Source organism: Grammomys surdaster, unplaced genomic scaffold (genome assembly GCF_004785775.1).
Source record: "Grammomys surdaster isolate TR1022 unplaced genomic scaffold, NIH_TR_1.0 126391, whole genome shotgun sequence".
In the NCBI taxonomy this organism is placed as follows: Eukaryota; Metazoa; Chordata; class Mammalia; order Rodentia; family Muridae; genus Grammomys; species Grammomys surdaster.
Window position 1 is genome coordinate 16,274,137 of NW_021621185.1, and position 13,383 is coordinate 16,287,519.

At 41.2% G+C, this 13,383-nt stretch overlaps 1 protein-coding gene across 1 annotated transcript in view; it reads left to right on the forward strand.

The window, feature by feature from the left end:
• Dmgdh (dimethylglycine dehydrogenase) overlaps positions 1 to 13,383 on the forward strand; it is a 73,779-nt gene that overhangs the window by 40,483 nt on the left and 19,913 nt on the right. Inside the window, exon 14 of the mRNA XM_028760068.1 lies at positions 2,467 to 2,526. Within this exon, the coding sequence (XP_028615901.1) occupies positions 2,467 to 2,526 (60 nt within the window). The remainder of the gene's footprint in view (positions 1 to 2,466; positions 2,527 to 13,383) is intronic.

Here is a 13,383-nt window from a genome sequence, read left to right on the forward strand (position 1 = left end):
GGTCTACTCTTCCCCACCAATAATAGTGGGAACCAAGGGTTTCTTCTTGTACAATGCTTAACCATTTATGTATGCATCGATTCTGCTTTGCTTCTGACTTAGCTTCCTTCCTGTTCCTGTGATAAAATACCCTGACAAAAGCAACTTCAGGGAGACAGGGTTCTTTCAGTTCACAGGTCCAGGTTACAGTCCTTCAGAGCAGGAAAGTCACAGTGGCAGTAGCTTGAGGGAACTGATCACATCGCTTCCATAATCAGAAATGAGTGCATGCCCATGTACACTGCTAGGCTGGCACACTTTACCCAGTCCAGGATCCCTGCCCAGGGAAGGTAGTGTCTACAATTATGGTAGGCTTTCCCACATCAACTGCTGTCATCAAGATAATGCCCCATGTGCATTCCCAGAAGCCCTTGTTCCACGACTTACCTTTAGCACGACTCTTATTTTGCATACAATCACTGGATTCATTGAGCCACAACGTCCAAAATCCTGTGATTAGTCTTATTCACCTATTTTATTTCCTTGTGGAGAACCAAAACCCTAACCTTTTCAGAGAACTGATGTTTTAGGGGCCATTGTAAACATGAGCCTCAGACAGGGGACTCTGGGGTTTAAATTTATCCTCTACTAATCTCTGGGATGCTTTGCTCTCTTATAAAATGGAGCTTTTATCCTAAAGAATCAACATAGACATAAAGATAGTTAGTAGTGAGGCAAACAAACACACCATACAGCTAATTTCTAATTTCACCTGAAAACTCAGGTAAGTACTCTTATCACAGAAGCAAGCTTGGAGGAAGGCTGGTCCTGCCTGCTGCAGGAACTCAGTCTACAACCAGGATTCAGATGAGGCCAGCTGCCCTCAGAAACAGGACAGTTTTGTCCTCATGCTCAGGGAAAAGGACAGAGAAATTATCCTTTGAGAGTTAAACATGGCTGCATTCCGTCCTCAATGTTTCTGATGGGTTTTTTTCTGCTTCCTCTCTTTGCGTTCCACCTTGTGGTCCTCTCTCCCAACAGTATCAGAGCGCCCTCTAGTGCAGAAACATCGACGAAGTCACTCTGTTCTGAAAAAGTTCTCCAGTTTCGAGCAGACTGAAAAATAATTTCAGAGTAACTCAAACTGATTTAGGGAATAGGAGAACAATTTTATGTGGTGTACAGTAGACTTGAGTTTATCTGGCTTATGTAAGTCCTGTGCTGACTCTTTGGGAGGTTAGAGCCAGCAGCTCCCATTGCCATAAAGCGAGCAAACAACAAAAGAGCCCGACTTCCGGAAAGGTCCTTGACTCATTAACACTGTTAACTGAATACATTGTGGTGTTCTGTTCTCATTTCTATACATTTAACAGTTCCCGATAAGTTTACAGCTTTCATTTTTCCTCAGTTCTCATCGTATAAATTAGAATCTTCTAACAAAATTTTGAGGAGAAAAAAAAACCCTTTAAAGACAAAACAGTGATAAAATCCCATAACTTCATTCAGGTTTAGAACTGAATATTGGATTTCCCCTGAACTGGTGCATCCTACTGTGATCCAGCTAGTTCTGAGCTTTAATCCTACCTTCCCTTTTTCTTTTCTGAACTCTGCAAGAGCCGGAGTTCTGTGATCTGCTTTTTCTCTCTTTATTCCTGTTCATAGCTAATTGCAGGATAAGCAAAGTTACTTTAAAAAACACAGTTATGTAATTAAAATTATTACATAATATACACGAGATTCTTGTTTGTGGAACATCATGTACTAGCCTTCAAATATTTAATAAGATAAAAGATAGGAGGCCAGAAGAATGGCTCAGTGGTTAAGAGCAGTAACGGTGTGTGCTTCTCTTGCACAGAACTGGAGGTCAGTTCCTAGCATCCTCACTGGGCAGCTCACAGCCCCTCGTCACTCCAGATCTGGGATAGGACACCTGCTCACATCCACACACAGACATGGACACATACATGTGCACATAGTAAAAACAAATAAATTAATTAATACCTTTAAAATAAAAGAGCAGTAAAAACCAATCCCAATGTTCAGTCTCTGTGTTTGCTATATTTAAAAATGACAGAATTTGCCAAAAGGTCATTTTAATTGGAAATACTGCTTTGGAGACTGGTCCATAATTAGTCTTTTAAAGAATCTTTACTCAAAACCCATCAAATGTCCTTGATTCTGGAAAGAACAGTATAAGAAAGTGATGTCTCTGTTTTGATCATTGTTATGTTATGCACCAGTTCAAGGTGGGAGCCAGTATTTGCTGAGTGAAGGCAATGGGTTTGTTTCTGTTTTAGTGTTCTCTTCATCTCCCCCTCGCCCTGTACTAAGACTTGCTGGGAGTGGTGGCGCACTCCTTTAGCACCCCACCGGGAGGAAGAGGCAGGCAGATCTCTCTGAAGTCCTAAGCCTTTTAAAGACAACATAGTTCTCATGTGAACCAAATGAACATGTTCATCTGGTATTCAAAACCTGTTTTCCTTCCAGATGAACTGTGACACAAACCCCTTGGAAGCTGGGCTGGAATATTTCGTCAAGCTGAATAAGGTATGTTTACATTCTCCAGTGTGCATGCAATAAACATGAAGATGTAGGAGTGTTTTACAACAGAGTCAAGCTTTAAAACTTAGCCAAGTGTGGGTACAGAAGAAACGAGTTGATATAAATACTAAACATCGCTTAATGCTCTGTATGAATTATCTGCCATAATTTAATCAGTTTCATCTGTGGGAGAATGCCTAGAGATTTAAGGCAGCAGAATTCACCTTCTTTAGGGGTTAAGACTAAAACCCAAGGGGATGGAGAGATGGCTCCGTGGTTAAAACACTGACCGCATTTCCAAAGGACCTGGGTTCAATTCCCAGCACCCACATGGTGCCTCACAATTGTCTGTAACTCCAGTTCCTGGGGATCCAACATCCTCACACAGATATGCATGCAGACAAAACACCAATGCACATAAAATTTTAAAACAATTAGAAAATACTAAAACCCATGGTGAAAGTTCGTAAAAATCACAAGATGATTAACAATTAGATTCCAACAGACACCTTTATAGAAATTGTGCTGTATGGATGTTTTCTATGTATCAGCCACTCCTGGTGGCTGGTGAGGTTGGTGAGCTAACCAAGCAGTAAGGACATTGACTTTCCCTGGATGCTTAAAGGATAGAACAGCCTTGCCACATGGAGTTAAGCAGGTGCATATGAATCAGTTTTGCATCTAATGATAGAATCTAAATATAAACAAAAGATGTGTCTTCAATGTGCCCAGTACAAAGTGGGTATTTGCTGAGGAGCCAACACAGGCCCCCAAAATTATTATTGACATCAATATGCCAAAGGGACACTCTATATCAGTGGTCCTCAGACTACCGGGCCCAGTCTCATCTGGAGACTTGTTAGAAATGCCAATTCTCAGGTCCAATCCTAGACTTACTAAAAGCAGAATTTCTGGGAGCTGGGCCAACAGAGCTATGTTTTAATAAGCCCTACAGGGGTTCCTAAGAGTTGAGAAACACGATGCTACATAATTATTATGGAAACTTATATCATAGGAGGCCAGTTTATTATGGCCCTGCTGGCTGGAGCCAGCCCTACACATGCAAATGAGGTTATGCCATGGAGCAGTGCTTCAGAGCTTCAGAGTCATGTGAAAGAATTTAAAAGGACTTGCTTAAGTAGTTGATAGTGTCAAGGTTAGGAGGAACAGCTGCTGTCAGGCTATTAGTTAGGATTCTCCAAATACACTGCCATGTTTATAAGCTCTAGGCTGGTCTCCTCTCCAGTGGGAATATATAAACATGTGTCTATACATCGGGCTAGGGAAACTTTTTAAATGCTTGGCATCAGTTCCCAAATTCTCAGCTGAAGTATCAACAGGAAACGTGTGTATTTGTTGTTCAATTTTAGGGGCAAGGACCCCATAAAGAACTCTTAAAGGAATCCATCTTTTCTGTGCATTTTCCCTGGCTTTTATTTTTATGATGTACCATCTGTCTCTAGACTAGAGAAAGCAGGTGCTTGGAATTTGAGCAGCTCCTAGCAGCAGATTGCTCCTTGTGGTGACAGAAGTCTGAATTTGGCTGTTTAAAATAAAGATAAAAATGTCCAACTCCTCCAAGTACCTAGCTCTCTGCTGCTGGCCCCTGATGGGGAGAGGAGGGGTCAGTTCTTCTGCTTCCATGCTTTGGATATTATTATGGGAATTTGGATATTATTATGGGAAGAAGGTCTCAGTGAATGATGTCTTCCTCTGAAAATGGATGCTTTAAGATTTTTTTTATGATGATCAGCAAGTACACATATGAATTTATTAGCTCTTTTAAATGATATAATCAAATAACCCAAGCTGAGAGCCAAAGCAAATTGTTTGAAATATGTTAATTGTGACTGATGACGTGTTTTTGGATGCTGAATTGTTGGTTCTTATTCAAGTGTCAAAGAGTTAGTTCTTGATGATTGTGTTGGGTAAACACAGAGCCCAAGGAGTTGGCCATACCTACCTGGGCTGGGTCTTTTCCACCATTTTCAGATGGTTGGTTGTTATCAACCTATGGGAGAAAAGATACGTGCTAGTTTCTTGGGCAAGAGACTAGATCTGATTGGCTGTCATGACAGCCTCCTGGTGGTGTCACAGCTTTGTCATGGCTTTGCAATCTATGATGAGAGACAGCTTCCTGGAAATCAAACACTGTTACCTAAGCTATATAACTTGATAAGTCCTGTGCCTATGAGCCAAAACCGTTACTCAAACATTTAACGCACACAAAGATGTTCCTTCAAAGCCTGTTGGAAAGTGTTCTATAAGATTTAAAAAGACAATAATATCCAAAATCTATGTTGCTTTGGAAAATAGATGCCAGGTAGAAGTAGAAGGGAATACAAGGGAATATTTGGTTTTGATAATGAAAAAAAAGATAACAAAGCAAATTTAGAATTTTATTGAAGTCATTTTTCCCTTTACCTCCAAAGTTAATAATTAGAATCCTCTCCCAAATCCTTAAATGCTCAACACATGGCAGCAGCCATAGTGAGAAGCCGTGGAGAGGCAGCTATCGGGGCTAGAGGGTGTGGGGTTTGGGGGATTAGACTCAGCATTTCCCTGCCTTTGAGGGTAGGGGCAAGTCACAGGGAGGTGACACCACCTGAGGAAGAGCATCCCTTTAGCCCAGGTCTGAAGCTCAGTGTGACACCTTGTCTTATAAATTGAGACCTTCCTCAGACATGTCTCTCATATATATGGCATTTTAGCATAGGATCAGCATGGCTGCACACCCATTTTAAGGAGGAAAGTCGGGGAGGCAAGCAGTTATCATGCTTTGTTAAGGTGAACCGTGTTCTTGTCAAAACTGCTGAGAAGGTAGAGAGAAAGATAATAAAAACAGCAATCTTCCATTACCAGCTCAGCTCCTTCTCTGGCACTGGCTTATGTAGAAGACACAACACACACACACACACACACACACACACACACACACACACCCCACCAAACATGTACACACTCACACTATAATACAAACAGGCATACATATCACACTCAAACACACATTACATCCACAAACACATGTACTCACACACATACACACACTACTCACACACATACGTTCACACTCATACACAAACACACAGGGACACAGTCGTAGAGGTCACTGTGATCATCAACCAGTGTTCAGTGTGGGTCGTTTATGTGTTCAGCTGAAGTGGTTACTACTTTTGTGGTCACTGTGGTGGTTAATAATAGTGGTCATTGCCATGTCCACAGACACACTTATACACATGCACAGACACATGCATACACATTCAACGGACACATGCATGAGCAAACACATTCACACACACATACACATTCAAAACCACATGCACACACACAAACACTTATCAAATATGCACACACTCACATAGATATACACATCACAATACACACATGTATACATGTGCACACTCACATGCACCCACAGTCACACACATACATATACACACTCAGGCACATATTCACATATACACACGTGCACACACATCATGCACACACACAGACATACACATGCACACATACACATACACACATACACATGCATAGACACACTCATACACGTGCATACTCATACACATATATGCACACATATGCATACACAATGCACACAAGCACACACACACATTTCTCAAACATTTATTAAATACTGTTTCTGCACCTTACTAAGCCCCAGGTTAAAGATACATTTCTGATGGCTCTCGGAACTCAAGAAGTTTGAGTTTTCAGGAAGGAAGGCTGTAGGATGAGTTCCTAACCTGTACTCTAAAACTACCATTCTACATGAGGAGGGCCTGCAGTGGCCCGCAGCTCTGCCATCTTGTGGAAGTAAGCAGTGACAACCCAAAAGGAAGAATTTCAAACCAGCAAAACAAGTCGACACAATCAAAAATGTGCTTTTAAAAATGTAACTAAACGTCTACTAGCAAAATAAGTCTTACCCTTGTTATTAATGGTATTTTGATTCATTCCAAAAGTTTATGTAGGGAGGAAATCAGCAGGCTTTGGTTAGCATTGGAAATGGAACAATGCATTATTCCATTAGTAGAGGAAAAACAGCTGCTTCAGGAGGCTCTAGACATTCATGGAGTTTTCCTTTACAATTACTGGATCTTTGGTCATCTCTAGAGCTAGAGAGACTTAAGTGCTGAAAGGAAAATTCTTAGACACAACATATTTTCTCCTTATACTCTTCTTCCTCTTCCTCCTCCTCCTCCTCCTCCTCTTCTCCTCCTTCTTCTTCTTCTTCTTCTTCTTCTTCTTCTTCTTCTTCTTCTTCTTCTTCTGATTCTTCTTCTTCTCCTTCCTCTTCCTCCTCCTCTCCCTCCTCCTCCTCCTCTCCTTCTCTCCTTCCTCCAGTCTTAATTTTCTAGCCGTAGAAACAGAATAAAGCATAACATATATTGACCACAAGTTTGAAGAAAACACTGAGTCCAGAAGCCAGCAGTAGAGAAATATAAAATACTCACCAGGAGGTTGACGACAGCCTATGGATTTGGTGAGACTTAGCTAATTTGTTCTTTGAGACAGTGTCTTAACTGGCCTCATACTGACCTAGAGCTGATGATGACCTTGAGGCTCAGTACCAATCTAGTACCTTCTGCTGTGGAGATTGTAGGCATATGCTACCACGGGACCAAACCAAGGGCTTCATGCATGCTAGGCAAGCATTCTACAGCTGATCCACACCCCAGCCCAACATTAGCTGTTATTAAAATATCAGAGTGGCAGAATACGTGGGCAGCAAATTAGAAAGCAAGTCTTAATAGGTGACGATGCTGTTGGTGGTGTCCACTACAAGGAGATGACAGGAGTCAAGAAAACTGGCAGTTTTCACTGATGGTCAGCCTTACATCATGGGCCTTGATTCTCCTACATTATATAGTGATTAAAAAGAAATCTCAAGGCCCACTCTCCACCCTACATGAATTGATATGAGTCTCAACCAGGCCCTGGTAGTACACATTTGCAATCCCAGCTACTTACAAGTTTGAAACTGGGGGAGGGGGGGCCTCAAGTTTAAGCTCTGCCTGAGCTACAGGATGACTACAGTGCTACCCTGGCAATGTAGTGAGATCCTGACTCAAAATTAAAACGTGAAAAGAGGGCTATGAGTTGAAGTTCACTCTGGGCTGCCTAGGACCAGGCTAAAAATACTTGCAGCACAGGCGTAAGGATCTATGTGTGGAAGCCCAGAACCCAGCAAAAGAGTTAGGCATGGCAGCGTATACAGGCACTGAGCAGAAATGGAGGGGACAGGAGGATCCAGGTTCACTGAGAGACTTCATCTCAAAAATTAAGATGGACATGTCTTAGTTAGGGTTACTATTGCTGTAATGAAACACATGACCAAAGCAACTTGGTGAGGAAAGGGTTTATTTGGCTTACACTTCCATATCACTGTTCATCATTAAAGGAAGTCAGGACAGGAACATGGCAGGAACCTGGAGGCAGGAGCTGATGCAGAGGCCATGGAGGAGTGTAGCTTACTAGCTTGCTCCTCACAGCTTGCTTAATCTGCCTTCTTATAGAACCCAGGACCATCTGCCCAGGAATGGCACCGCCCTCAGTGGGCTGCCCCTCCCACCCCGTCAATCACTAAGAAAAAGCATTACAACTGGATCATATGGAGGCATTCTCTCAGTTGAGGCTCCTTTCCTTTGGATAACTCCTAGCTTGAGTCAAGTTGACATAAAACTAGCCAGCCCAGACTGGTAAAGGAAGATACCAGACATCAACCTACGGCCTCTATGAGCACTCATGTTCACCTGGACCCAAACACATACAAACTAATACACATGTATATACCACACACATATAAGAAAAAGAAAAGAAGGAGAAGGAGAAAGAAAGAGTAAAGAAGAGGTCTAGAGATATAACAGGAGTCTTGCTGTATAGCCCAGGCTGGCCTCAAATTTGCGGTCATCCTGCATAAATTTGTGTAAATCCTGCTTCTTCTTATGTATGCAGGCCTTACAAGCGTATGCTGCTACAGTTGACTTTCAACAATTTGTTTGAATGTAGTTATTCTGATGGAGTTGATTTGAGAACACTTGACCCAACCCCAGGCCAACGTTATTCTTTTAAAAGTTTTTTGGTTTTTTGTTTGTTTGTTTGTTTTTTGTTTTTTTTTTGCTTTTATTTATTTTGTGGAGGGGAAGGCACACACACTTGCCACACCATAGGTGGAGATCAGAGGACAGTTTGTGGAAATTGCTTTTCTTCTTCCTCCACCATGTGAGTTCTAGAGATTCAACTCAGGTTATCAGGCTTGGCAGTGAGTATCTTTACCTGCTGAGACAGTTCACTCCCCGCTCAACCCCAGATTCTAAATGTAGGATCCAGATTGCTTCCCGGGGTCCCTTGGTGAGTTGTTCTGTGTTGTTTCATTTTCTTGTTTTGATGTGTGCCAGTGAGGATGCTGTGTTAGTTCTTTTAAGCACATGCTGAGTGTGGTTGGTCGCACAGCTAGGCGGCAGGACTGATTAGAACATGACATCTGGGGCTGCAGCATCAGAGGGAGCTAGTAGGTCTGGCATGTCACCCAGATCGTGCCTCACATCTTTGTTCTGTTCTTTCAGAGATAGGCAGTGAGGGCTCTTTTCCCTCGGGAAGGTAGGGATCAAGACAAGGGTCATGGCCGGGCGGTGGTGGCGCACGCCTTTAATCCCAGCACTTGGGAGGCAGAGGCAGGCGGATTTCTGAGTTCGAGTTTGAGGCTAGCCTGGTCTACAGAGTGAGTTCCAGGACAGCCAGGGCTACACAGAGAAACCCTGTCTCAAAAAACCAAAAAAAAAAAAAAAAAAAAAAAGACAAGGGTCACACCTACAAGTCAAGCATTCTACCACTGAGTGACAGACAGCACACGTCCTGAATGGATTTTTAACATGTGTGTGTGGAGACAGTGGGTTTAGTCAGGAGTGACACTGGAGTGGAAGTTAGACAATTTTGGGTGTTGGTCCTTATGTCCACATTGTTTGAGGTAGGGTCTCCTATTGTCTGTCACTGTGTATTCCAGGTGAGCTGGCCAATTAGAGGCCTGGGACTCTCCTGTCTCCTGTCAGACTTTACATGAGTGCATATTAACTGAACCAAGGTCCTCATACAAACACTTTATCTACTGAACCATCAACTCCAGCCCCCTGAATTTATCTATTTTTTATGTACAATACTAATGCATACTTGTACATGTTTATGTAATATCACATGTATATATGTATATATGTACATACATACACATGTATGTGTATTAATATATGTGTATATGTATATAATGCTACATGTATGTGTGTATGTTATACATATAATATAATAATATATGTATATATTATATGTATGTGCACTGTGTGCATACCTGGTACCTATGGCATTGAGATGAGAAGACATCAGGTCTTCTAGAACTGGAGTTACAGATAGTGATGAGCTGCCATGAAGGTGCTGAAAACTAAAGAAGGGATTCTCTGCAAGAGAAGCAAGCAAGTTCTTTTAACTGCTGAGCCCCTAGGTGTTTTGTAAAAGTCACTCAACCCTATCTATGTGACCAGAGAAAACAATTTAATTTCATTTAGTACCTGAGATTTCTAATCTGTAAAATGAAGCTTCCTTCTGTGAGCCTCAAATTCTACAAAAAACTACTTGATGTAGAGGTTGAAGCTATTATGTTGTCTTTATGAGGTGTGTGTGTGTGTGTGTGTGTGTGTGTGTGTGTGTGTGTAGTTGTGCCATTCTTAAATTATACCATCCATATTCCCATATTCTCTTACCCATTTTCATTGCTGAGTGATAAGGGAAAAAGAAAGAAGGAGAAAGGTTAGGTCTGAGCTGAAGGATAGTTTATTATTCTCCAAACACCTGTCAGAATATATTACATTAATGACTGTTGACTTATCATCCTCATATATATCCAGTTTCTGTTATGAAACAATGTTTCTGCCCTAGAAGCTCAAGTGTGCTCTTTACGAACTGCTTTAAAACTTTTAACTCTGTGGAAACTCTGGTCTCAGAATCAATTTTAAGTAATTTTAGACTGATTTTCTTTTCTGTATATTATTTTTATGTCAACAGCATATTGAACACAAAGTCATTGACATTTGAAGTAAACAGTTTGGGAGGTTTCATATGCATACTAAAATGAAATTACAATTGCAATGAAGAGAGCATGTCCCTTACCCTCGAGCACAAGGAATAATGACAACCTTTTGTGATCCGCACTTCCCAACCTTTCTCACAGCTCCACCCCAGACACCCATCTGTCTGCTGTCTGTCGCTATAATGTATTTTCTCATCTTTTAGAAGAAATGGAATGTCTATATAAATGGAATCAAACAGGGTTCCGATGTCATGATGTTGCTGTGATAAAATATCCTGATGAGAAGCAATTTGGGAAAGCAAAGGGATTGCTTTAGCTCACGATTTCAGAGTATAGTCCATCGTGTGGCTTAGTCATGGCAGGGAGAACTGGAGTGAGCAGGTCACATCTACAGTGATGAGCAGATGGAATACTGCTTTCTAAAACAACAACAACAACAACAAAAACCTGTCGCCATGTAAGCAAATGCAATGTGTTTGCATCTTGGTGAGTATAGAAACAGAGCATGAAGGAGCGGAGAGAGCCTACACCAAGCAGGAATAGCACTGAGTTCTTTCCAAAGCAACACCCTTCTCAAACAAGGAAGCTTACAATACTCATGTGGGGGCTGGCCCATTGGCCAGGCTGGCTCTACACTTACTAGCTGCAGAAGAATCCCTTCTTCTATCTCCCAAGTCCTGGGATTACAGGCATGTATCACACTACCTAACAGCATTACTGTACAACTATTTCCATAAACATGTATTTTATTTTCTCTTAGATAAATACCTAGGAGTGGAATTACTGAGTAAAACAGCAAGAATATGTTATAGTTTTATTTTATTTTATTTTATATGGTTGCATCATGCTTACTTGCTTGCTTGTGTGTGCTCAGTTGATTTCTCCACTCTTATATTGTTCAGAAACCCCTACCTGGGGAATGATACCACCCACAGTAGGCTAGATCTTCCCACATCAATGAACTTAACTAAGACACCCCAACCCTAGGTATGCCCATAGGCCGACTCATTGTAGACAATCCCCCATCAACACCTCCTCAGGTGACTCTAAGTTGTGTTGAGTTGACAATTAAAGATGACCACCATATATGGCATATATATATTTGGGCACCGATCGACTTGGCATAATCCAAGCATCATCCATGTTGTCACACATTAGTTGGGAGATGAGGCAGGCGTCTTTAGTGGCAAACTCCTACCTTATTGTAACTTCAAACTGTCCCTTTTCTTTATTTTCAACCAATGAAAACTAAGCATACTCAGAGCACCCTTGTCCACCATTTTAACCTTTAAATATAAGAGCATATCCTTGAGGTTTAAAATGACCGAAAATGTCTTAAATCATCTTAAATTATGACTTACAACTGAGCTTGCTCAGTGGTGGGCCAGCCCCCACATGAGTATGTGTAAACTTCCTTGTTTGAGAAGGGTGTTGCTTTGGAAAGAACTCAGTGCTATTCCTGCCTGGTGTAGGCTCTCTCCGCTCCTTCATGCTCTGGTTCTACACTCACCAAGCTGCAAACACATTGCATTTGCTCGCATGGCGACAGCTCAGTCCTTTTGATATAACCAGCATTCCATCTTCTTACTGCAGTTTGTTTAAAAACGGATTTCTTGTTGAACATCTGTGTTGCTTCAGTTTAAGGCAATCACAAATAAAACTGCTATAAATATTTTTAAAATCATCTATTTAGAAACAGTGTGTTTCATGTTGGCCAGGCTGGCTCTACACATACTAGCTGCAAGGGACTTTTCCCTTTCCACCATCCTGACTCCACCTCCCAAGTGCTGGGATTATAGGCACATATCACAGTACCTGGCAGCATTTCTGTACAACTGATTCTATGAACATACATTTTATTTTCTCTTGGGTAAAACCTAGGAATTGAATTATTGAGTAAAACAGTAAGGATATGTTATAACTTTTATTTTATTTTTAAAAATATTTGGTTTTGTATATATGAGTGTTGGGCTGCGTGTGTGTGTGTGTGTGTGTGTGTGTGTAGTACACACACACACATACACATGCACGCACACACCAAATACATGCAGTGCCCATGGAGACCAGAAGAGGGTGTTAGAGTCCTTGTAATTGGATTGTTAGTTGCTATGTGGGTACTGGGAATTGAGCCCCAGTTCTCTGGAAGAGCAGCCAGTGCTCTTAATTGCTGAGCCATCTCTCCAGCTCCATGTTAATGTTTTAAGATGCTGACTTTTACAAAGTGTATCATTTTTATTTTGTAGTTCTACAAACAGCATGAAGAAATTTCACTTTCTCTACAACCTTAGCAAATGTCTATTCTGGTCAGTCTCTTTAGTTAGAGCCATTCTGTGAGGTGCAGACTGGTTGTAATTTGTTTTCTTTATGGTTGATGATGTTGAATATTGTTTTTAAGTGCCTGTCTACTATTTCTGTCTTCTTTGGTAAATGTCTGGTCAGATCACTTACCCATTTTCAGTGGGCTTTGCTTTCTTATTGTTGAGTTTTTCTAGTTCCTTATATATTCTACATATATGGGTTGTTGGTTTTTTTTTAAATCAGGTAAATGCTCTATAAATACTTTTGCAATCTGTATTATTATTTAATTTTTAAATTGTGTCTTTCAAAGAGTTTTTAATTTATAAAATGTAAAGTCTTTATCAGTTGATTTTTAATATGGTTCATATTACTTGATTCATCAGTTGATTGACGGGGAGGCCATCCATGTGCTTTGGAGGCAAGAAGACAACTTGGTGGAGTTGATTCTCTCCTTCCTGCCACCATGTGGGTCCTGGGGATTACTCTCA